General features: G+C 46.0%; 3 protein-coding genes across 18 annotated transcripts in view; 1 reads left to right on the top strand and 2 right to left on the bottom strand.

Annotated features, from left to right (window-relative positions):
- The window catches only part of MED12L (mediator complex subunit 12L), a 180,192-nt gene that overhangs the window by 63,435 nt on the left and 91,027 nt on the right, over positions 1 to 25,730 (top strand). The gene's annotated exons all lie outside the window — the stretch shown is intronic.
- Positions 17,779 to 19,978, bottom strand: P2RY13 (purinergic receptor P2Y13). The gene is made up of 2 exons (XM_084529406.1): positions 19,481 to 19,978; positions 17,779 to 18,958 (listed from the first exon to the last, which is right to left on the bottom strand). The coding sequence occupies exon 2, from the start codon at positions 18,943 to 18,945 to the stop codon at positions 17,914 to 17,916; it is 1,032 nt and encodes a 343-aa protein (XP_084385532.1). The 5' UTR covers positions 18,946 to 18,958; positions 19,481 to 19,978; the 3' UTR covers positions 17,779 to 17,913.
- On the bottom strand, positions 22,268 to 25,374 carry P2RY12 (purinergic receptor P2Y12). 2 transcript variants are annotated; one of them, XM_084529403.1, is made up of 2 exons: positions 25,051 to 25,374; positions 22,268 to 23,499 (listed from the first exon to the last, which is right to left on the bottom strand). In XM_084529403.1, exons 1-2 carry the CDS (start codon positions 25,174 to 25,176, stop codon positions 22,456 to 22,458), a joined length of 1,170 nt encoding a protein of 389 aa, XP_084385529.1. In that variant the 5' UTR covers positions 25,177 to 25,374; the 3' UTR covers positions 22,268 to 22,455. The 2 variants fall into 2 exon arrangements, with proteins under 2 accessions (XP_084385529.1, XP_084385530.1); XM_084529404.1 differs by having other exon boundaries at positions 22,268 to 23,495; positions 25,051 to 25,335.

The following is a 25,730-nucleotide window of genomic DNA, read 5'->3' as shown; positions in this document are numbered from 1 at the left end:
GTAGCCTTCCTCCTAGACAATAAGAAAAATCTCTATCACTCTTGCTGGTGTTTGTAATTCACAGCTATCCCTTTTCTACCCAGGAGGCACTGAGATCAAAAGGACGAGTGATTTTATGAAAAGATGCATATCTCTCTATCTTATGCAAATAGAAGCCTATTTCCCTGCATTTCAGAGTTCCTTTTAAGTTTGTGTAATTCCTGGTCCCGGTCCCTGGAAAGCTCCCTGCTCTAGGCTCTTCAGGCAAGTGCATTCCCAGATCCTCGGCACGGAGGAGTTGGTGAAATGCCAGTTGTGTTGCCTGAGAGTAGGGTGACTGATGGCTCCGGTGTTCCCATACAGTAACCCTGGGAAGCGCTGTAGGATTCAATGGAGCTGAGGATCAGATCTGTGCTAAACAAGCTTCTTGTGGGCTGTCAGTTACTCCAGGTCCTAAAGGAAACCACTCTAAATTCTGTTAAAAGAGGCTTGTGCCTGTTTGCACCTGTGCCTCTGTCCTTTTAGGTGGATGTTATCACTAAGAGACTGTACAAGTCTGACAACAGGTCAACACATTTTTGTACACAAACAGCCCCAACACTCACCAAAGGTTTGCTCTCCTGACTTGCATCCAAAAAAGAAATAATACCCAAAGATGTTTTCTGACACTGATGAGAGAGCTGCATATGATCTCAGCCTTGCTTTCGTCTGGGCTCTCCTTTGAGTTTGCATCATTCACTTTCCCATCTGTATCCTGGGGTTTACTGTCAGCAGAGATGGGGCATCCACAGCAGCTTAAGACTGAAGCCCCTGCTCTTTGTGGACCTTACTGGTTTCCTTCCTCACTGCGGACAGCATTCTGTTTTGTATGTACTGTTGTTTGAAGCCACTGGTCCGAGTGCTGGGCTTTAGTCCGTAATTTTGTAGCTGAGCGTTGCTGCACGGGACTGACTGCAATCACTTGGACCAGTGATGTGGAAATCACTGCCACAGAAGGCTCTCCCCAGACAGGCATATATCTTACCACTCTGGGGCATAAAATACAGTCCTCAGTCCCTGATGGGCCCAGTTGTGCCTGTCAGGTTTGATGGTATCAGCACAGCTCCCGTGCTTGCCCTGTAACAGGTCTGCTCAGGTGCAGTTTGCTTATCTCCCTAGTCCATGCAAAACCTCTACTTGCTGAAGCAGCCCAGCCACTCGGTCACTGTGCTCTGTTCCCCTTTCAGGTGCAGCATGGACAGCAGAAGCAGCAGCAGCCCTTCTCTTACGCTTTTCAAGTCAGCACTTCTCATAGCAGATATCCCATATGGGCTTATTGATTCCTGACCAGGGCACTGGCCATGAGAAGTCCCTGCCATGTGCATCTTCCTGGCTGCTGGAGGTGTGAGAACAGTTAGATTGCCCAGGGAAGTACAGGTCACCCTGAAACCATAGTGGGAGCTTGCTCCTTCTTCTTGCAGACCAATTAGGATCAAGCCCCTGAATGGATGTCTCTGCGTCATCTTATTCCTGATGGATGGTTTTAATGTTAAAACATATTCCGAACAATTCCCAGTAAAGCATGGGCTGGAAAAAGAAATTGAACTGTCCACAATTACAAACTGTGACAGCTAACCCACATTAGCAGTGCTGGGTATCCTGCCCTGCCAGCACAGCTGAGCTCAGCTGAGAGGCCTCCATGCGTGCATGGGGTGGAGGTTAGAGAAGAAACCTGCTGTTGGCTGCCCTAATTATGTGTTACAGACTTTCCCTTATGCTGTTGTAGCTCTGAAGCTTTAATATCTCAAACAGATTTGTGCAGGACAGCAGAGAGGTGCAGGCATAATGGTCCTTGCTGCACAGAATTGGTTGTGTGACCAAATTTCTGGATGCACAGAAACAATCCTGCTTTAGGCTCAGAAGTCCAAAGGTGCTCAGTTTGCCATCAGAGCCTATCAAGCTAAGGAGTTCTGTGACAGAACACATTAAGTAGCGTGGCTTTGTTATTTACACTGGTACGGTGAGAGATCAAGGCTCAACTGAGTCAAACCTGGTGTATCCCTAGGCTCTGAGAGCTCCAGTTCTTCTGATAAAGACCACTGGATTGTAGACTTGAGGAACTAGATGAAGGTCATCACCTATGGAGAGTTCAGAGTTTTTCACATAGGACTATAAAGGTTGGAAAAGACCTCCAAGATCATCTGGTCCAACAGTCCCCCTACTGCCAATGTCACCCACTAAGCCATGTCCCCAGGCACCACGTCCAACCTTTCCTTGAACATCCCCAGGGACGGTGACTCCAGCACCTCCCTGTGCAGCCCGTCTCAGTGCCTGACTGCTCTTTCTGAGAAGAAATTTCTTCTTATTTCCAACCTAAACCTTCCCTGTTGCAACTTGAGGCTGTTCCCTCTAGTCCTATCGCTAGTTACATGTGGGAAGAGGCTGACCCCCAGCTCCCCACAACCTCCTTTCAGGTAACTGTAGAGAACAAGAAGGTCTCCCCTGAGCCTCCTCCAGAATAAAATGTTCTCTTGGAACAGTGAGTGAAGACTCTCTTCTCTTCAAAGAACATTTTAAGGTATTTTGTAATTGTTCACTGATTATGCGCTCCGATAGAGGCTTTTTCACTTGTTTGAACGTGTTATTTCTGTGCTGGATAAGGTTGGTTTTTAACTCTTTGTCCAGTTCTTCACACACTTCTTCTGACCAGTTTCATCCTAACCATGTTTCTCCAAAGTCGTGCCTCACACTTCCATACAAATGTGTTCTGCTTGGATCCTTAGAAGCTGCTTCTTTATTCAGGTAGCTTTTTAAAGCAGAATACTTATTACTTCTTGTCGTTTATATATTTGGTTGGTTGTTTTTTCTATCATTTCCCTAAAGGCTGTCAGCTACAGCATATACAGGTTAATTACGTGCTGTTTTACAGATGAGGTAATCCGTCACTGCTAATGTTGATAGACTGGTTTATATGCATGACTGATAGAGCCTCAGATGAGAAATGAAGCAATAGGCTGAATGGCATATTTCAGTGTCATACGGGTACAGAATGACTGCATGGTTTTGCTGATGACTAAGGCTTTGAGTTGCCTCACTATTTAAAGAAATTCTGTATCCTCAAATCTAATTATTCTTCCTTCGTCTCTTATTTGCAACTTCTCAAAAATTAGAAAATTCTCTTTGTGAACTTGAATGAATATTCTAGCTCATAGGGCCGTGGAGTTTTAAGTTGTGTTTGTTTATTTAAGCACCTAACTTCTTGGTGTGTCACTCCTTGCCAGTCTGCATTTGTCAGCCTAAAGTCTGGTAAATGGCAGAATTAAAGCAAGCATTAGAAATGCGGGGCAGTTTATTCAATTTGTACTTGGCTGGCTGCAATTATTTTCTTTTCTGTTGCCCATCAGAACCAAATCACTGACAGTTAATTGTAAAGATTTGTGGAAAAAAATACACTGGTGCAGGCTGCAGTGTACTTGTGCACACTGCTTCTGCAAGCTGGCAAGTGGCAGGTACAGAGCCTGTGCACAGGCTCCCTTGGGTATGTCCAGCCACTCCTTGCCTGCCTCGCTTGGGCAAGCCTTAATGTTATTTCTTCTCTTCTCTAGTATTTCTCTGGTATTCCCTTCTGCCGTGCTACTGGCATCAGCGTGAGCGCTGGTGGAGCTCACGTGGTGCGAGGGCACGCGCCAGGCAGCCTGCTGCTGCCCATGGCACTGCTGCAGGGAGCTGGATGCTGCTGAGCGCTGCCCGCTGCGTGGGCAGGAGGCACCGGGCACAGGCTGAAGCACGAGGCCGCAGCTGAGCATAAGGAGTCCCTGTTCTGCGGTGAGGGCAGTCAGACGCCAGCACAGGTTGCTCGGAGAAGAGGTGGAGGAAGATGCCCAGCAGTGGGTGCAGCTGCCCCTGCCTGAGCAGGGCCAGCCCCAGGGTCTCTGGGGACCCACCTCGGCTGGTTTCTAATTTGATGATGGGGAGCTGGGTTGCTCGCTGCTGCCTGCTGGCCAAGGGCTGAGTGAGCAGTGGTGCTGCCGCCAGCTGCCTGCCTGGGCCAGCTGTCATGGGCCGGCCACTGCAGCCTGGGGACTGCTTCGGTGTGGGCTGGCTGGGAGGGGGTTGAAAGCAGCCCTCCTCCGCGAGCCCTCGTTGGGGTTTCGTGCCCCTGGGGGCCTGCTGGCAGAGAGGCGTGCCAGCCGTGTCTGCTGGTTCTCCGTAAAGCAGAAATGCTGCTGCACCTAGCCAACTGGATTGCAAAGAGGCAATAAGAAGGTACAACCGTCTTCAACTGTGCCATCTGCTTAGTCATACCCACAAACAGGAACCAGTGCCTTGGCTCAGAAGGTTTCTTGTCTGCCTCAGTATCTAATAGAAAACCCCCTTCTTGGTTTTCAGGTTCCTCCTTGCACTTCCCCCTCCATCCCAGACTTCTCTCTCACGCGTCTCTGAACAGCAGCACATCCCGTCCCCAGCCCAGCTGTGCTGAAACTTGCTGCCTGTCTGCCTTCAGCCCGTGGCAGAGCTGCATTCTGACCGCCTGTCCTGCCCTACCCAGCGGTCTCCAATAAAAGACAAGTGACAGGAGTGGTTCGGGAGCGGAGCTGTCCCGTGGCAGGCTGTGCCCAGCGCTGTGCTGACACCTGCTCCGGGGGCAGCCGTCCCCTCACATGGCCAGCGGGCACTTCCTTCTCCGCGGTCACTTAGCTCAAGAGTTGGCCCTGAGAAAAATTATCTGTCAGCTATTCTTGTAAACTGCAGAGCTTTCCACTCGCAGTCACTTACTCAAGTTTGGGTTTTAGTCTTTCTTAAGCCTTTGTACATGAAGGTAAAAGTACCATGTGTATGTCCAGCCAGTTTCTGTAGCAGAGGACAATTTTGTGCCAAACAGGAACAAAGGTCTGATTCTAAGCCTTGCAGGTGCACATCTCAAATACTGAAAGAGACGTTTTCCTTGGTTTTGGTCAGTGTAACTTTGTGAAGCAGATGTCCTCAGCTCTGCGGGCACTCAGGTCAATTATGCTTCTCTTGGGATTTTTAATCTGCTACACTTGAAAATTGGGAGGGAGGGTGACAAGATTCTAGGCATCAGTTCTTTGGTGGCCACCACTTTGACTGCCATTTCTAAAGCAGCATAGTATGAAGGGTAGTGCTAAAATTTGTTTCTCAGGCTGCAGTTGCTTTACATGAAGGTTTAGGAGAGAACTGCCAACAAAGGTACCCCACTGGGCAGCAGGTAAATGGCTGTTGGTGGCAGAGGAGTTAAGTGTTGCAATTATTACTATTATTATTATTTTTTTTATGTGAAAATGAAGAGAGGACAATGCCATGGTTGGCAGAGTTGGGATAATTAATGTTTTTTCAGTATGGCAGCCTCTAATTAGGAAGGAGGAAAGGATTAACCCTGGAATGTTTCCTTTGTTTCTGTCAAGAAGATGCTGCTGATGGTTGCTTCTGGTTGCGCAAAGCCTGCTGATAGTAGAAGCTGTATCGTAGCCCTATTAAGTTGCTTTCTCTGAACCCCTGCTAAGACTCTGCCATGCAGGATGCAGCTTCCACTGGCTGCGCTCTGAGCAAGGCGTGTTGCGGTGGCAGTCCTGAAGCTGAGCAGCGCAGTCCCAGCCTCTCCCCCAGCACCACCACCGGGTCGCCCTCTGCCTGCCCATCTCTTCTCCTGGTCCCTGTCACAGTCTCCTTTGTTTGTCTGGCATTTGCTTTTCAGGTCCTGAAAAAAACAACCCATCTTTTTGGCTCTCTTAGTGTCTTTGTCCTTGTGCCGGCTGCCTTGGATCCTTCCCCTCACCACACCACACGTCTTAGCTGATCTCTCACATCGTGTCAGCATCTGGATGGCAGTGATGAGTATGAAGCTCTAGACAGTTTCATCCTTTCCCTTCCTGTCAGCAGCTTGTATGTGCTTTTCCTTTCAATTGTCCTTCCTAGGAATCCATGACCATTGTGCTGATAGCTGTGGAAATCTTTTTTTTTTTTTCCCCCTTCCCCCTCTCTATTAACTTCCCTCATTTCATTTGTGATGGGGTAAGAGGAGGGCCCCCTTTACAGAGTCACAGAATAGGTGAGGTTGGAAAGCAGGTCTGGAGACTGATTGTCTAATCCAAGTCCCTGCTCAGAACAGCCCGGGAGGCTCTTGGCCTGTTTTGCTGCAAGGGCACTTTGCTGGCTCAGGTTCAGCTTGTCCACCAGCTCATTCTCTGCCCAGCTGGGTGCCCCAGCATGTCCCAGTGCTTGGGGCTGTTCCTCAGGGGCAGGACTTTGCATTTCCCTTTGAACTGCAAGAGGTTCTTGCAGCCCATTTCTCCAGCCTGTCCTGGTCCTGCATGGGAGCGCAGCCCTCTGGCGTATCAGCCGGTCCTCCCAGTCTGGTCACCTGCAAACTTTGTCCCCTTTCCATCCAACTGGATTGCCATTCTTTTGCTGCTTGGAAGATGCAGTTTTTAGTCCCTTGCCAGCTCACGTTTCTAGTCTTCCCTTCCAAGGGGGAGGCCAGAAGCAGGTTCACGTTTACATGTACTTGCCCAGAATAACTTAAACTTTTCCCTCTTTTAATCTCTTCACAAGTCTCTCCCCCAGCCCTTCTATTCCTGTTCTGCTTGTGTTTCTGTGGGCTCTGTTCTTGGCACAACAGGCAGCCTGGAAATTTTTGTCAGTTAATTTCCTTTAATTCCATGGGCTGTTCCTTACTTGTCCTATATACTTTATTATCCTGAAGTCAGTCTTTTAAAAGTTTTTTATAAACACAGCAGTTGAGGCGGTAAGCAGTCTGGTGCTGAAGTTTCAGCAGTTGGTGTTTGGGTGGCCTTGAGCTGCCTCCCGAGGAGCAGGCAGGCGGCTGCTCGGCTCGGTGCTGCGGCAGAGCTGGCGTGGGGAGCTGCTGCCGGGCTGCGCAGGCGGCTTCTGCCTCTTCCCGGTGGAGACCGACTTCGGGCTGCAGCTTCTTGCAGGCTAGGCTTTAAGTGTGGTGATTGGCCTTGTGCAATGAAAAACAGTGAGCTGAGAAACTTAAAACTTTAAAAACAGCCAAGATGATGTCCAGGTCTAGAAACAAGAATGAAGATGTGTGATTGATTGCACTGTACCTTCACCTATTGTAGCTCTGGCTATTGCACACCTGTCTTGTGTCTCAGGTGTACGGGGGATGCTGTGAGAAATCTTGTAGTTAAAAATAAAAGTGCTGGTACATGCGTGTAGGTAATGTCAATCAGTTTTATGTAATTCTAGCCTCACTTTTAGGTATTTTATTTTGCATTGAAACAATTTATATTATTTTTTAATATGCAATTCTAATTCACATTGCAAAAGGACAAAAAATTCGCATTTACTGTAGTCAGCTGGGTTTTTCTGTGCCTTAGTATGTATTGCTGTGACATGGGACTAACCATGCTAGCTACTTGCAGCACAACCAGTGTTTCAAAAAGGAAGGAAAAGGACGTGGGGATTTTTGGGTATGACTGGGAGAAGTTCAGCCTGTTGCAACCCTGATTTTTCATGAAGTGCTCCCAGCCTGTCTGCCATTCTCAGAAATCAACAGACTGCAAATCCTGGGCACGGTTTCAGTGTGTGGGACCCAGAGAGCTTTTCTTCGTCGTCTGGCCCAGCTGCTTTGCCAGCTCCCGTCTGTTCCTTGTAGGGGCAGAGGCCGCTGCTGCACAGAAGGTGATACAAGGCCAATTTATAATGCTCCTGATCAGTTGTCACTTCCTTGTGTCAGCAACATTTTCCCCAGTAAAACCAAGAACTTGTAGCATACTGTGATAACGTGTATCTCTTGAGGTTTGTTGTTGGTCAGATGTGGAAGCCTGCTTTTGGTAATGCACTGCCTGGCTTGTTTGTTTTAAAGAACGTACTGGGGTATTAAATGTTGGGAAGGGTTAAGACAGCTGAAATGTGGGACTCTGCTCACTTTCTCTGGTGCGTTCTTGGCAGTGCCTGGGTTTGTGTCTCTGGCAGCTGCAGCTTGGTCTCCTCGTGGAGCACTGGCGTGTGACAGCAGTGTGGTAATCAGTAGCCACTGGTGTACGTTAGGCACGTTTTCTCTTGGTTCCAGAATTTTAATAAGTATTTCATGCCTTGAGTTTCCTGCTGCAGTCTTACCGCAGGTGCCGGGGCTGGCTTTCCCTGGCACTCATGTGGCTGAAGAGGAGAAGAGAGGAGGCCCTTCTGAACTCTGCTGTGCAAAGCTGAGCTGCGACTCCTCGTAAAAGGAGGTCTCTCCCACCCGTTGCTGCTGGTTGTCCGGGTATCTCCCACCCCAGGCTACGTGCAGCAAGTGTGGCGGGTTCCCTGGCTGAGACGGGCACTGGGCCAGCGAGGGGCTGCCTTGGCGAACGCAGCCATCGCCACGCAGCCACCGCCTGGTGCTCGGTGTGGGCCCGGGCGCCTGCCCAGCAGCCGGTGTGGGTGCGTGCCGGCGCAGGCCGGGCTGCGGGCGCGGGTGCCGGGCGAGCTGGTCTCCCTGCTCCTCCCCACCCTGCCCTGGGGAGGCCCCGGCAGTCAGGGCGGCATGGAGGGTGAGACAGCAGGGCCGTGCTGGGAAACAAACCCTCTGCAGGCAGGCAGGGAGGAACCGGCAGCTTGGTGCTGCTGAAAATGCACTGCTCTTTTTCTCACACGCCCCTAACGCAAACAGATGCTTTCTGTCTCTAAAATCCCTTCACGCCCTTCAGCTTCTCTCTCTCGCGCGAGAGCTGATCCTTGTCGTTCCCCACCGTGGGGTTGTCCCCGGCTGGAGGTCCTCCTGCGGAGGCGGCAGCCAGCAGCACAGTGGCCCTGCAGGGCTCCTGGCTGGTGAAGGGGAGTGAGAGCGGGGCCACGGGGAAATGCTGGACGGCTCCCAGCCAGAGAACGGCCGGCAGCTTCCATGCGAGCAGGGCCTGCGCTTCTGGAAGGGAGTTAGTGACCTCGGCCAAGTGTTTCCTGGTTTCTCTTTTAACAGGGAGATTGCAAAATCTTCTTTAAAAGGATGGACTAAAGTATGAAGCCCTATCAGAACAAGACCAAGCGTATGCGATGAGAAGACAAATGGATGTCTGCAGTCCCTGTAGAGCACAAACACTAAGCCATTTTTTAAAATATAAAACAAACTTTTTTAAACCTTCAATTGCACTGCTGTTTTCAGTTGTTCATAGCTAAGAATAATCGCTTCAATCTAAAATACTTGTTAAATGACATAGGTTTTTAAAAGTACCCCATATATTTCCCTAACTTTGAGACTGATCAGACACGTAGTTTGAGTTGCTAGTTCAGAGCTATGTGGTTTTTCCAGTGATCTGGACAAGTTTTAACATGATCGGAGTGAAGTATGAAGGAAGAGAAACCTTTATTCTGTATAATGTAATTAAGAGAATTCACGTATGCTTTCCTTTACTGAAAGAGGCAAAAAGGATAGAATACAAGCATTTCACATCAAATTCAGATGTTATATTTACTGAATCTTACTTGATATGACTTTAAGCCCTGTCAAGACATAAATTATTAAATCCGTGAACCTTCCTGCACTTTGAATAGTATGTTAGAAAGAATAACTAGGAGAAATATATCAATTTTTGCCATTAGGAAAAAGATAGCAAGTGACGTTTGCCATTGAATGAATAAAAGATTAGTTAAGTCTCACTATTTAAGACCTTTTCACATTTTTAATGGATCTGATACTCCGCTTATGGTTCCATGTCCTGTTTTCAGCAACTGCATCTTAATTCCCGCTTTATTTTCAGTTAAGGGTGGTTAAGAGCAAGAAGATTTAGAGAACAACTTATCAAATGCTTTTCAGACCATCAAAAATCACTTACCTGCCACCATTGTCGCCTTCCATTTGCCTCTTAGCTGCATCTCGAAAGTGCCTTAGACTCCTCCAGAGTGCATCTTGCAACTAAAATAGTCATGAGAGTATTTCTCGCAATAAGGTACTTAAATAAACCATATCTGGAAGTAAGCTTCTTTGCTTCCAATCGCTTTTTTTTGTGGTACCTGATCAGAGAGGCAAAATTCCCCTGGCCAGGAGCAACTGGAGCAACTGGCTCTCTCATTCCCGGGAATGACTCACATGCCAGGGTAGGCGAGCGCGCTCCCCGCTCACTTCCTGGCTCCAGAGCAGCTCGAGCGCCCAGGACGCAGACGGTGATTCACCTGAGAGGTGGGTTAGTGCCTGCTCAAGGCAGCCGCCGTCCTGCAGGGAGACGTTGCGAGCAGCCTGAAATCATGTTGTACTGCAACCTGTGCAGCCCTGCCTGTGCCTTTCAGTTAGTGCTGTTTTGTCTGCAGGGTGAATGTGGATTTAATGCGATGTGTGTGATGTGATGTGTGTAAACTGAAAACTCTTGTGCTGGGTAGATGCAAATATCTGCTAATGAAGATTATCATGTCAATTATTAATTTGACTATATTTAGACATCTTTAATGTACTTTGAGCAGATTCTCTCTTCTAAATAGCGTGTAGGATGAAAGCAAAATGTGAAGTCTGTAACTAAATATTCCAGCTAAAATGACTAGACTGTCTGTTCACTTCGTCCTTTTTGCTGTCATGGTGCTCTTTGAGATTCTGACTGTGGGCCCGCTGCCTCCTGCAGTCCTACTGCCACTGGTCCTGGGTGTACGCACGATTAGAGGAAGATAGCCTAGTGCCTTAAGAACATTGAAGTAACCCCAGAAGTAGTTACATCAGGACAAAATTGTGCGTGTGACTGTGTGTCAGTAGAGGATGAAGTTGTTAACCCATTTCTTTAGCCTTCTTGAATAGAAAACAGTTATAAACGATACCCTCTCTCCATTAAATCGACAGGAATAAAAATAATCTTCCCACTATTAAAGCAGTGGCTGCCAAGTCACATTTACTGGACTTCTTTCTGTTCTGCCTGCATTTCTCCATACACTTTTTTTTTTTTTTTTTCCTCAAAGCTCTGAGTAGTTGAATCCTCAGCGTTGCTCTTCTAATGCTGGAGGAGGTCTTCTGCACAGGTCCCTTTGACAGCTGCTTGGAGGCCTGGGAGGAGCTGGAGATGGAGCAGGAGCCAGACCTACCAGTTGCTGTCCCCGTGCTGGTGAACTGCTTCCTGACTGCGTGTCCAGGGGGAATCCTGTGATAACTTTCACGTTTCTGCTCTCTGCTCACTAGCAGGCAAACAGTAAAATTCCCTCTTGCCTCGGGACCTCTCCCTTCAATCAGATACAGTCCCTGATCTTAGGAGACTTCTGACATGGCTCATCTTTGAAGACCAGCTTTTGCAAGGCAAAACAGATAATGGAAATGAAGGCAGCAGGAACACGTGTTATGTTTATCATCTGTTTTTAGATTTATTACTAGAAGTTGCAAAACTGATCTCAGGAGATGGATGTTCTAACGTTAAGTGATAGTCGCTATTACAGGCACACGGCTTTTTCTGTAGTTAGGTAGAGGAGCCTTGCCTACATTTCTGCGTCTCTCAGACCTAGCACATGGCTAAGTAGAACAGTGTGTGCCTGCCACCATTTCACCTTCTTTCAACTCTGCCTTGTGTTCCACAGCTTAGCAGCTCCGTGCCTGTTTTTTGTTTTGTTTTGTTTTGTTTTGTTTTTCCTCTCTCAACTGCTTTTGGGTCTCTAGACCAATGGTGCCTTCTGTTTTCCTTTCACAAACTTCCGTATGTGGTTTGCCTCCTCACTGGCTTTCGGTCATTTTCCACTCTTCATGTTAGGTGTTCAGATCCAGGTCTTTCTCCTCAGTGGAGCTAGTGTGAAACAGGAGCATGTTCCTGACTGCTGGTCCGGTGTGCTGCTCCCTCCGGCTGAGAAGCTCTCCAGCAGAGAGGGCTGTGGCAGCCACCCCAGGACATGCTGGTAAGTGCTGTCGTCAGTGTCAGTGCAACTCAGGTACAGTACAGCTCGCCGCATGTCCACACAAACAACCTCATTTCTCAGTATTAGATCTCCCCTGAGGTTTCCTCTCCTGTCTCTGTAAACCACTGTCTTCATGCTCTGCTAAGTGGAGACCCTGTTGGGGGTATGCTGGGGAGCGTACAAGGCAGTTTGTGTTTCTCACCCTTTTTCCTGTGGCTGAATGGTAAGTGGGAGGCTCCAGAGCTCTGAGAGCACCTGCCTTGGTTTATCATGCTTTGGATGAGTGTTGTACAGCAAGCTCCCTGGTTGGCTTCCAGAACATTCTGGTTTACTTGAGGACAGGGTAACGTGCAAGTTTGGTGCTGATTTGGGGGCTGGCCTTGTCTCCTTCCTTTTGAGAATTTGGGGGATTTAATTTGACTAAGTTTATTTGTTTCTTAGCTCTCTTGGGGATTTCTCAGATCTCTTCCTCAGTACTAACTGATGATGCTGGAGTCAGCTCTGATTAGACTCAGATTTGCATCTTACCCTGGCACCACTTTTTCACCGCTGTGGTCTCCTCTCCCTTTATCAGAGTCCAAAGGACCTATAAAGTAGCCTTGTTGCAGCTTAGACCTATTAGTGCCTCTGAGTTTAAGCTCTAACAAGGTGATTTCTCAGTCTTTCCCTCAGGTATTACCAGTGGTGATTTTTAGTCTGTACCTTATGGGGCCTGGTTGTTGTGCAAAGGATTGCAGCTGAGTAACGTCATGGTCTGTGGCTGCTGTTCCATGCACAGATTATCTTCAGGATATCTCAGGTCAGTTTCCACTTGGCACTGCAGGTAGTGCATCCTTTCAAAAAGCTGCTCGGAGAGCAGGCTAGCATGTAAGCGGGTTGCTGTTGGCAGGGTCCTGGAGGCAAGGCACATGAGTGAGGTTCATACTCATGGTCCTGGTCTGCCAAGCTGTGTCTGGACAATTCTCCAGAAGGGAGAGCTGGGTGAAGCTGAGTCCTCGTGCTGGCTTCTCACAGTCTAGGACTTCACCAGCTTGCTCAGCTGTTAGCTGGTCTCAGGCACAATCCTGTATCCTCATTTCCACACCTGGAAAATTGGCTAGGATTAGGCTCTTCAAAATTCCCATCTTTCAGAAACCTGGCTCTCAAGCTGTGTCTAGCCACTCACCCAGATGCTGATGCGGACACCTACCTGTTGCAGGCCACATAGTCCTTCAAGTTCTTGAAGAGAAATGCTCTCAGTGTGACGTTTCTGAAGAATGTGGCAGATGTTGCAGGAGAAATCTGCCTCTTGCTTCCATTGGGATTTTTTGCAATAGGTGGTACTACGTTGGGATGTTTGGACAACCCAAAATTCCAGGATCTGAAGTCTCTGCTCCTCTAAGGACCTCTTACTTTGGGCACTGAACAAAATGCCCGTGATGCGTTGGTCTTGCAGTGTGTGTGCAGCCTGCCTGGCAGCCTGCGCTGCAGCTGCAGGGAGCAATATGCTCCCGTTGGCGAGATCTGTGCTCTTCTTCAGGTGTCTGTAACAGAGGGGTCGTCTCTGGGATCTTAAACAGCTCTGTGGGATATGTCATGAGGGAGAAGGGAAGAGAGTAGAAGAGAAAATAAAAAAGTTTAAAACAGTTTCTCACAGAGATCTGATAGTTTAATAGGTGGTACCCTGTATTTTTATTTTTCAATATGATGCATTAACTTTCCTGTAAGATCTCTGTGTTTTGATATATCAGCGGAACTTAATGGATTAGAAAGCACTGTCATAGCATCCCGTAGCAGGCTTTTAACTCAGGTGTGTTTTTTGGCAGTCCTCAGACGGGAGCAGGTCTGGACTAGCCAGCACATAAAAAGGAAATGCTACAGAGCTTGTCGTAAAAGCAGCACCACAGAAATGTGAAGCTGTGGTGTGAAGAAATGCTGAAAGCTAACCTGTAACTTTGCTATTGTTCACATTATTCAAAGGCTGGATGTCCCTTTTTGTATTCTGGTGATTACAGAGCAACTCTCAGATTACCTAAGAGTCAGAACAACTTTATTACAGCAATTACTGTGTCGCTTTATTGTAAAACTCCTTTACTATCACATTTGGTGGTGCAAGCAATGGGTTTATTTTTAAAGCAGATTAGCCACCTGGATAATGCATGAAACTAGCTTTTTTTATTTGATAAATAAAAAGGGAGGAAGGGACCTAACTAAAGGATTCATTTTAATAAAGCTCATTTCTTCTTTCTTCATCCTCGAGCTCCTCATGTTCTGTTGATTGGAAGGTGCACGCCATGGCTGGCGGATCCTTTCTGTAGGTGTAAGGCAGTTCTAGAGCCCTCAGTCTTCACATGCACCCTGCTGGCCCTGTGTGATTGTGTGTAGTCGTATGGGTAACATCTTGGTTGCTTGGCTTGGCTTCCCAGTTTTTATTCATGATGCAAATTATTTTTTTTGCATTTCTAATTAACTGAGGTAGAGCTGTGAGAGTCTTCTCAGTGCTCAGAGTCATATGAGCATCGTTGGAGAGGGTTGTACTGTGGTACTGGAGAGTCAGGGCACATACGAAGTGCAAAATTTGTCTTTAGGTGTTCAGGTGTTTATTGTCCCTCTGAGAAGAGGCGGTCTGATGCAAAACCTAAAAGGCTAAAAAGGTGGATATATTAGGCAAAGGTGTAATATATTTTCTTAAAAGCAAGCAAAATAAGAAGTACAGTTGGCCTTTGTGGGCCCAAATAACATTGATTTCCTGCAAAACTTGACTGCCTGGTGCCCTGTAGTTCCCTTTTTGGTAACCCAACAACCTGTAGAAAAATTGAGAATAAGCATCGATAGTTTTCACGTGAAGCCAGGAGCATGGGAGCCTGGAGTAAAGTTCATTTGTCTGAACAAGTTTTAGGCCTGCTGCCAGCTTTCTAGTTTGTAGGTTGTGTGTTGTTTGTAGTCTGGAGCACAAACAAGCCAAGCAAACGAAAACTTGGAAGTGGAAAGGAAAAGCCTCATTGCGGCCTCATGATGATGATGGACTGTAGTAGGGATGTTCAATGTCACCCGTGTTTGCTCTGTCCTGTACAATAGCTGGACCTAGAAGCACAGGTGTCCCGGTAGCTCCAGGGGCACGAGTGTCAGTACCAATCTTTCCAAATTATGTTGGGAGAAAAATCAGATTTTGAAAAATGGTGACTACCTCTGAATTTGCTGCTCGACTGTATGGAATCACACACCCTCCTCAGCGGCACTGGGGAACTCCGGAGAGCCCAGCCACGCAGCTTCCTGTGCCGTGCTGCTGGTACGCGCTGCGGTGGTCCGGGCTGCTGGCTTCCCCGTCTGAGACAAGCCTCTTCCTGAAATCTCTCTCAGTTCGTGTAAGATTTAAAATATTGCTTTAGCCTTTTTTGAACCTGAAAAAAGAAGAGACCTAAACTTTGAGATATTCTAACTGTTACCATTCTTACTTCTGCCTGGAGGCAGGGGTCTAAAAACTGACGGAAAAGAAGTGCAAGATCCCAAATGTTAGAATTTAGGGGACTTTTCCTGAAAACGATATCCTTGCAGTCAGCTGGCATTTCTCTGTGGCAGATTTTGGTAAATCTGTCTCCCCTTTACCTGAGATGCTACTGCTGAGAAACAGATGATTAAGACTCCTCTGAAACCTTTGGCACACCCCGTGTTTAAGGAGCACCTCATCCCATTTTGGGTTACACCCACCCCTACATACAGGCTCTTGGTGCTTAACTGCGTGTGCTGCCAGGCTGGGTTTGTGCACAGTGTGAAATAGGCATGTTGTGATCCAGGCAGTAGAAATTAGAAGGTTTGTGCTAGGTTCTGCCCTAGTGTACCCAAAGCTCAGGAACGCAGATTTCCTTGGGAGGTTGCCTGCTTGAATATCGCAGCTAATGTAAAAGCTGTCTTCCCCCATTGCTGAGCTTCAGCCACAACATTAATTGCCGTGTGTGTCAGCAGGCTTAGTGGAACATTTTCAGACTCCTCTGTACATTTCTTCATGCAGTTGCTACAGTAGTATTTTAATAACTAAGAATTTAATATATTTGCTTTAACTAAAGTAGCCAAATTAATCCTGTTAAACACTGCATGTGTGTGGGAGAGAAGACTTAATTCCTGAGTAGCATTTAATCCTGAGAGGAAGACACTGTTTGAGAGAACACTGATTTATGGAGAAGTTCAGAACCAGTTGGAAGCTGACTGGGGTTTAGTTCAGTTTCCAGTTGTGAGAGGGTGTTATACTTATGGAAAGTATGTAACGCGCCTAGTAGAGAAGATACAGAGTTGAAATTGCTAAATAACACATCTACCTGTGTGGCAGAGGCTGGGGAAACCTAAAGGCAGATGTAATTAATACACAGTAGTCTAAACACAGCTCTGAAAAAATCAGGCTGTATGGAGCAAGCTACGTGACTGCATTGGGCTTTTGTAAATATTTAAAGTTATAGAAATAACAAACAAGTAGTAATCAAAGCATCTGGCACACGTGAGAAAGACACAAAGCTAGCAAGAGAGCTCGAGAAGTGAAGTTTGTTGGTAAGGTCCGAGACTGATTCTCAGCCAGGCGCTGGGGACTCTCCCATCTCTGTCCCACAGTGTCACCGAGCAGAAGGGCCACAGGAGGTGAGCGTCCAGGCACAGTGCAGTGGGGCAGGCGAGGTGAAGGCAGTTACAATAATCTGTAGGGATGATGGAAGAGAGCAAGTTGTGATGCTTTCCCTGAGGCCCCTTCTGCAGTGCCACATTGCCTGAGCAGCACATGAAGAGGTAGTCCCCGGGTTGTGGGTATGTCAGGGACAAGCAGAGATAGAAGAGGGTTGTTGGAGAAGCCAGAAAGCTTCTGGCTGAAGTCTAAGGTAGTTTTAACAGATTTCAAGTGTATTTTCTAGAATTGGAGTCAATAAATGGTTGGTGTCTCTTTCATGTCTTAAAACAGTGGAATAAATGTCAGGGCTTTGGGTTACAAGCAGTTTCTCTTCAGGCGTGGTAGATTTGGACTTCCCTGGTGGGATGGCTGCTGGAGAGGTGAGTAGCACCACGAGCCAGCTGGAGCTGGTTGTTTGAGTGGGGAGGCAGTGCTGCTTGCTGCCTTTTCTTCTCCACTCATCAGCTCTGGGAAGGGAGAACACGCGACCGAGGGGAGGCTCCTGGGCACTGCCTGCTGGTGGGCAGTGAGGTAGGGTGCGTGCTGCACGGCTCAGGGCTGCTCTTTGCAGGGAGTTTTGGGTCCTCTGCCAACCAGCCATGGCATATGCTTGGGGGCTGAGGTATTGCAGAACCATGTCCTCCCCAAACATCTCATCGGAGGTGGAGAGGAAGGATGAGGAAACAGGGTTAGGTGGCAGGAAAGTAATTATGTGTATGAGAGGCAGGGAGGGATGGGAATGGAGCGTGTCCTCCTTCCCTCTGTCAGGTACGGCTCCTCCTCCCCGCCCTACAGCCGGCCAGCTGAGCTGGCACCTAGGGGGGAAATTACAGACATACAAAATCAAGAGCTCTGTGTTTTATTCCCAAATAAAGCTAAATTGTCTTTAGAAGCATCTATCAATAAGATGTTTAAGTGTTAATAAGAAAGGGTTTTTGTTTTTGTTTGTTTAAAGCAGATAGAATTAGTCGGTATCTTGTTCTTAAGCGAAGGCATTCTAGTTCTTGTTAACTTCGCAGAGCCACAATAGCAATGCAAGACTACAAGCTGATCACTGTTAGTTTTATGCATTACCAATGCAGTTTTATTTATTTATTTATTTATTTTTATTTTATTCAGACTGGTGTGGTTACAGCTGTGAAGTCGCATTAGTGTCTGACTGAGGTGATATAGATCTCTGTGGTGCGAGTGCAGCAGAACCGTGGCTGGGCAGGCACAACCAAGACACGCTTGGGCTTCCCCAGCTTTGATTAGTGACGGTGATCCCAATGAGAGGGCAGAGCTTGGGGGAAGATCAGTGTTAGATCTGGGGTGGCAATGTGAGTGACAGCTTTTTGCCTATCAAAGCTAAGCGGTGAGCATAAATATGGAAATCCAGTGTCCCGCTTTTATTTAGTAGTAGTATTACAGTACCACCGCCCTTTAATTTTCTACAGCAGAAGTAAAACATTGTTTTTTTAACTTCTCCACAATATACAAATACCCACAAATGAATATGAGCTACAGAATCAAGGTTCAGTTGCCGACGTTCGTGTGTCCAGTTCGGATTTGGCATTTGTATGAACTGTTTTCTGAAATGTGCCTACTCTCCTGCATAATATCTTCTCTACAAATGGTTTGCACAAGAACATGTATATCAAAGGGTCCATGCAGATGTTTGTGGCAGCCAGCCAAAGAGTGCTTTCTTTAGCGACAAAGAGCTGGTTCTGCAGATGGCATTCCATTCGGGTTGTCGTTTGACTCAGGGTGTAGGGAACCCTGCTGAAATGAAAGGGGGCAAAGCATAAGAAGAACACAGTAAAAATGATGAATACTTTCCCCTTGACCTTTTTTTCCCTTTTGTTTTCTTTCTTCTGTGTTTTCTTGTAAGACTCATATACCTTTTTGGCAATAATTACATAAAACAGAAACATAAGAATGAGAACAGTCCAGAAGATGAGCTGACAGATGTAATTGACGGCTTCATGCCATTTGAGCCCAAAGTAGCTCTTCAGCGAGGCACACTTCTTTACGGATTGCGGTGTTGCTTTCTTGTTTGATAAGATCATGTTTGGTAGAGAGAGAACAAGGAAGAAGAACCAGACCAGGCCTGCGAGGATCTTTGCTGAGGTCACATGCTGCACCCAGAACTTCCCAAAGGGTCTCACAATCTTGAGAAACCTGTCAAAAGCAATGAGACCAAGGAGCACTATGCTAATATACATGGTGTCATAAAATATTACGGCTGAAAAGCGACAGACAAAGGCTTTGAGTTGCCATGGTCCCAGGCCAGAGTCAGTCAGGATTTTCAGAGGAAGCATCAGTGTCATTATAAAATCAGATACTAAGGTGTTTTTCAGGTAGACAATGAAAGTTGATGTGCTTGGAATATAGAAGAAAGCCCAAAGAGCCAGGCTGTTCAGTACAAGTCCCAGGAGGAAGACGAGTGTGTAGAGTACCGGGAAGACCAGGTGGGTAACTCTGGTGTCTCGGTGGCACGGGGTGGAGAAGGGTGCTCCGCTGGAGTTACTGATGGTACTCTCGTTCGCAAAGTCTTCCATTTTTCAGAATAGACTTGAGTGAAAAGCAGAGAGAAAACATACAGCGTAACAGTTTGTATTCAAGATGACATGTTCCTGGCAGTGATTAGCAGGTTTATACAATTTACACAAAAACTCTGGAACATGCATTAAACAGACTGGCTGATACTAAATCTAAACCTTGTCAAAGTTTACGTGGTTTACATACTAATGTCTAATGAAAAGTTGAAATGGTATATATTCATTATAGAGGCCTAAGATAACATAATAGCGAGGTATAACAGCACAACGCCTAGAGAACCATTTGTCTTTATGTGGGCACGTATTTTAACATTGAATACAAATTTTAGAGTTGTGGCTGAAAACCAAGGTGCCTTTGGGAAGGTGAATTCTGGTATTTTGTACCAAGCATGTACCATTTTTCCTTTCTCAGCACATATTTAAATAATGTTTTTGAGAATAAGATGCACACCGCTGGTTATCAGCCTCCTATCTCTGAAAGCCAGATGCCCAAGTGCCCCGTCATACCACATGAACGCTCCAATAGTGCAAGTACCTGAGCAAACTTGGCAGCAGCTGGTTTGAAGAGGGGTCTTTGGCTATCTCCACTTCATCTGCTGTTCCTCTGCTGACAGAAGCCTCAAGCAAAGTATTAAGAATGGGGAAATGTGTAGAATGAAGAAACTTTTTCTGCTGGTGGTGATGTGTTGTTTCCTTCCTCATTTCCACTTACCATCCAAGTTAGTTAATCACGTTTGCTGTTGCCTCTCTTTTCCTTTTGGTCTCTGTCAAAAAGTATATTACCTTCTTCTCTACTGACAAAGAAAAAAAATGACCCTATCTGTGAAGGTGGGCACATTGTCTGGCTTTTTGTTTGTGTGGATCAACTACACTGTGCCATTACTATTTGGGTCCTTTAGAGATGTGAGAAGAATGAACAAAGAACGTTTCCTGACAGTTTCTCAGGATAATCTTCAAATGTAGCTTATGTGTGTGAATTCCCATGATTTGGACAGTGCTATTTGGCCATATCCATCACCAGAAAGTCTGCTCAAAGCTACTGTTAAAGTGGGATGAAGCACTGAGGTTACTTGGCTACAAAATCATGTACACTGACATTTTCAGAAATGGTACCCTCCCTCTGTAGCTTGAGTAATTGGCTAGATAGACCACCGAAGGCAAGAAAAAACGCATTCAGTCTTTGTATTTTATGGTTTACACTGAAATGAACAGTTAAGCTTTGAAATCTGTTGGACAATAATTAATATTTGAATTCCTGGTGAAGATTCAGTGAAGAGAAGAAGGAAAAAAAAAATCTTAAAATGTGAGGTGTATTTTCTTTGTGGAACTGTTAATCCCACACAGGAACCTAAGCATTACTTCTGATCTTCAGCATGGCATTTCTGGTTCATTTCAATGCCAGTGTGGCCGGGTGACATGGCATGCCAAATATAGAGACTTTCTCTTTCTGGCAAAAGCTGCCTCTGCTTCATGATATCTTTTTATTTTTTATGTGTTTATTATGTATTTGTTATGCATTATGTTGGAATGCAATGCATTTCTCTTTAAACAGAATGTTTTGTTTGAGTAATGTGATTTATCTTGCTTTTGTGTCAGCTGTTTCTGGCTTCCTGCTTGGTGTGGTGTGGGAACGGCCTCATGTTGAAGCCGTCCTTCTGTGAGCAGATGTGGATTGCTTTTTGAGGTTCTCAATGTGTGGCTGTACTGATAATGTCCGTGTATTGGCATGTACATTTTAACATACGTGCACACGCTGATGTTGATGTTAAAAGTCTGGCAGAGAGCACAGTGCCTTGAGGAGTCACCCTTTCCAACATCATCAGCTTGACATGCCCCTAGCTGCCTGACCTGACTTCTGCACATGCCTCAAAGACAATATAAAGCTGAGATGGACTGTTGCAATATCCTATTACCAACTGCCAAGTCAGCTTCTTCCACGTTTTCTTCTCTTACACCTTGACAATGCCGCCAGCTTCAGAGGCAGCTACTAAGTGCCTGCGTGCAGCATCAGTGACATCTGTGTGGTATGCAGGGAGCTGCAGTGTCTGTTGTTTGAGCACACCATCTGACCAGGAGGAGCAGCTGGCAGATAATTAAATAATAAATCTCTGTGTGTGTGCAAAGAATGTGGAGAATGGGTGTTAGGTGGAAAAGGGGCATCCCGCAAGTCCCTTCCAGGCACCGGCTGGGAGCTGGGCAGTCTCCTGGGCCCAGGTGGTTGCCAAAAATGAACTCTGCTGGTTTCAGGGAAATAATGGTGCTTCTGCAGCGTGACCTAGCACTGATTGTAATCAGCATAAGCCGTACACAAAAAGTTTGTGAAATCCTTGATTTTGGCAGGCAGGTTATAAGAGATGCATCGGCTCCAAGGCTGAGTGCTGAAGTAATTGAACTGTGTTCTGATGTTTTAGGAAGTTGGATATCAATCCTGAAAGCTCCCTGTGCCCCGCCAGGGACCAGATGACTACTGGAGAGGTGTAGGCAGGACATCAGCTCGGGGCAGGTCTGAGCTCTTGTTTGCTGCTGGAACGTCTTTTCTGGCTGGGAGCTGTTTTGCAGCTACACTAAATGAAACATAGTTTATTACATTTGCCTTGCGTATTTTTCATGTGTAATTACAATGATAATTGTTCCTGAGAATACCTTTCTCCTTTTTCCCACTTTTCCAAATGAAAAGGCATAAATAGTTACAATTCTTGTATAGTGCAAACAGGCTGCCCTTAATAATTAGTAAAAATTTTACCATTAGTTTTTCTTTCACTAAGATCTAAGTATTCTGTAGATTGAATCTTTGTGCATTTTCCAGTGCATTATACACTCTATAAAAGTGTACATTTTTTATTTTTCATATAATAAGGTGAAGGATTTGAAGATTGAACAGACATCAAGGTAAGCCTGGTGATGAAATAATTTCCTCTGACATAAAATAATTATTGGTCAATGGATTAGGAACTGCAAGCATGTAATGAGATAAGCAAAATGTTATTGTTCCCAAAAATCTACACAGGTAGTTTACCTACATATGTCATATATTTCTGTTTATCTTATGGTTGCATGCAAGGTAAGAACTTCATGTATTTAAAAACTATGTTTGTTGTGGACTTTGTTTACATCTGTTGGCTCTTGTGTTGTCATGGACTTTACTCTGGCCCAAATTAAGCTATTTCTGTAAAATCTCTGCATGTCATCTTCTGTTCTGTAGCATTTCATGACTCTGTTTTAATTTTTTCTTGCAGCTCCAACTATAAATTCTAACTTTTTCCTTAGAAATTCTGACAAGCACGGAGTCTGTGATCAGACGGTGCTCTTGTTTTATTCAAGCTTTCTAATTTTGCCATTTCTGCAACCAGTGATGTTGGTTCCAGTGTGCTTGTGCTTCATCTGTAGGGCAATTTGTAAAGGTGTTGGCAAAATTCTAGATGACCTTCAGCAGGATTTTACTGCTTTCCTTTGTCTCCCAAATAAGTGTACGTGGCCAAGTAGGGACATGGTTAGTGTCCCTACATGGTGCTAGAGTGGTGTCTCGTCTGTGTCGTCTGCTTCATTCTGCACTGCCATCTGTGCTCGGAGTTCTGGCGATTCTGTGTGTTTGTGTAGCGTGTCTAGCAAGGATTTTCTAAATGATTTGCAAAGGAAAAAGTAAATGAATGGATCTAGGCAAGCATTTAGTGATGTCAGCCACAGCGTGGTCTCTTTTAAGTAAAACAAAGTGTTCTGAGCAGAACATTCAAAAACGTCTCTTGTTTGGCTCAAAGTGTAGGGAATTCTAGTGAAGTGGAATGGCACAAAACAAATAAAAAACACTGCAATTATGATAAAAACCTTCAGATTTACATTTTTTTTAGATGCTTTTCCTGTGCATCTTGTCCTTTTGTAGGATTTGTACAGTTCCTTACTTATGAGCATGTAGCATACAACTATGACTGCTAAATTAACCCAGAAGATAAATTGGCAAATATAGTTTACGATTTCATGCCAGACTAAGCCAAAGTCAGATTTCAGGAGGGCACACTTCTTTACATTCATAGATGTTTTTTCCTTGTTTGTTAGAATCATGTTGGGTAATGAAAGAGTAAACATTGATATCCAGATTGCTGTGGACAGGATCTTGGCACCAAAAAGGCTTTTTGTGGTTGATGTTCTGAATGGTGAAGTGGCTTTTTGATAGCGATCGATGGTTATTAGCCCAAGAAACATAATGCTAATGTACATGGTGAAGTAAAATATGACCTGGGTGACCTGGCACACAAATCCTCTCAGCACCCACGGTACCAACTTCGCATCGCTAAGGATTTTAAATGGAAAAGTCAAGATCATGAGGAGGTCAGAAATGACAGTGTTCTTGAGGAAGATGATGAAATTGGATTTACTGGATATTTTAAAGAAGATCCATGTTGCCAGGCCATTCATAGTGAGACCCACCAGGAAGAGAAGTGTGTAAAGCAAAGGAAAGATGACCTGACTGATTTTGTTATCGCTGCTGCAGTTGTTGCCGTTGCCAGCGTAGCTGAAGTTGTTTGTGGCTTTCACTTGCATTTTGTCTTTCCCACCTTCCTTGTGAAAACAAACAAAAGAAAAAATAAACCAAGTGGGTCTTATATCTATTGTGAGACTTCAGCATTTTTAGTCTATTTTTAATTTTTGCATTGGGTACAGTTCCAGTGGCGCTTTGACTGCTGCCAGGTGGGTTTTTATCTGACCAAGGATGTTGGGTTTGTCCAGGGGGAGGCTGGCCAGGGGGTGCAGGCAGGGGCTGGGCGGGTGGGACCCCCAGGAGGGCCCCCCCAGGCTGAGCTCCACCTGGCTGGGCCAGGCGGTGGGGCCGTGAGCGGGGAGGGTGGCCTGCAGCAGCTCAGTGCAGCAGCAGCGAGGCCGTCGTGTGGGCCGGCAGGGCTGCCGATTCACTGTCTGATACGCGGCTGTACAAACTACCTCCTTTTCTCACAAGGAAGAAGGAGAAACATCCTTTTCCACATCCTTCGTAGTGTGGAAGAGAGATGGCAGCTAAATTCCTTTTGACTGCAGATTTAACAGTGCCAGGCTGAAGTAAAAAGTAATCAAATGTCCCTTTTTAAATTTTTTTCTGCTTGGCTGGCTGTCTTTGTTTCCCAGAGGCACTACTCCAGCCTGCTGTTGGTTACCCTTGAGGCTGCTCTCTCCCTTTCCCCCCATGCCCTTTGCCAGACAGTGGGAGCAGCCACTTGCAGGCTGCCACCGTGCTCCCAACACTGGGCTGGGTCCAGGGGGTGTACGTGGCCCCCCGAGTCCCTGTGTGCTTCTCCCAGGGGGACAGAGGTGAGACATGAGTGGCTGCTCTTTGGTTGTGCATGCCAGCAGTTAGATAGCTAGCAGCATCTTACTGCAGGGGTTACACATTTGCCAGCACGGTCTGTAAAAGGCATTTGTATTCTAAGTATTAATGTATAACTTCACTACTAGTTTATCCTGTCAGTTTTCTAAATCAGTTACTTTATCGAGTGTCATGTTGCAAATAGATCTCAAACTTTGCTGACTTGAACCACAGTGCCAAAGCAGCGTGGGAGTGCTGGTGGCTCACGGCCCCCGGCAGTGCTGCTGGCGCTGTCCCACAGAGCGCATCGCCCGGCCACTTACCGCGAGCGCCCGCCCGTGCGCATCCCCCTAACTCGTAGCAGGGACTCAGTGGAAAACTTGCTCCTAATCTGAAAGCCTTGGTCCGATAGGGTTTGATCCAAACTGGGTGCCAGAAGGAGCCAGGCAGGGGTGTTGAATTGGTCAATTTGGTATTACCAAAGGAGCGGCTTTCGGGTGAGTAATGATGCAATTGTAAAAATTGCTATCGTTCAGAACGATCCCTGTCTTTGTAAAATAAGGCGCCTGGAGGAGCTGAAGCTTTGTCAGCCAGTGCCTGAGTATCCCCAGCATTTTTCTCACAGACCTGCAAAGTTTTATTTCTGTCTGTAGGACTTAGAGAGGAATTTCTAAATCTGCTTTGCTGTGAAGCACATGACAGATTTCACTGCTGAGTGTCATCCTAACAAAATAAGTATTCACTAAACATGCAATATCAGGAAAAAAAAACAAACAAACAAACCAACAAATAAACCATAAAACAGAGGAGATTACCGTAGTGGGCTGTTGAGAAGTGATGAAATCTCGTGTGTTTCCTGTGTTGGGAAGCTTACGTTGCTGGCAGAGGGTCGCCTGCGGTTCCTCTCGCTCCACGCTGTGGCAGCAGGCAGGAGTGTTCATGTGCAAGTCCCTGGGAGCCTGGAGAAGCTAGAGGAACAGCTTCACATCCCAGATCTGCCACTTAGACCTTCCTCTGGCTTGAACTGGTTTCTCAGCCAGAGAGACAGCTGCAAATTCCAGGTGATGCTGTCAGTGCTTCTCCTTTTGTTTCCTCTAGAACTGAGAGCGAAATAGAATTTTATAGATAATTTGAGGTTTACTTCCTGCTTTTGACAGAGACACTATTTTTAAAAGAGGTCATGTATTTTGTAAGACTGCAACGTTGTGAGCGTAGAGTGCACTTCCGCCTGCTATCTTTTTGCCTTGTGATTTGTGTGGTGCGTGCTGTTTAGTATGACTTTTGTACACAGCCTTATCTGTTTGAAAACTTTAAGTAATCTCATTTTTAAAGAGAAACAGTCATTGGAGAAGGTAATTATATTACTGCACGAAATATTTACACCTTATATGACTTGCAAATCAGTTCTCCAAGTTTTTAAGTTATTGTGCATCAACATTATGGAATATATTTTAGTAGAAGACTAAATATAACCATTTAGAATTTAAGTGAACTA

This window comes from Aythya ferina (genome assembly GCF_964211825.1).
Source record: "Aythya ferina genome assembly, chromosome: 9".
Taxonomy (NCBI): domain Eukaryota; kingdom Metazoa; phylum Chordata; class Aves; order Anseriformes; family Anatidae; genus Aythya; species Aythya ferina.
The sequence above is the reverse complement of the archived record's forward strand: the minus strand, read 5'-3'. Positions and strand labels throughout refer to the sequence as shown.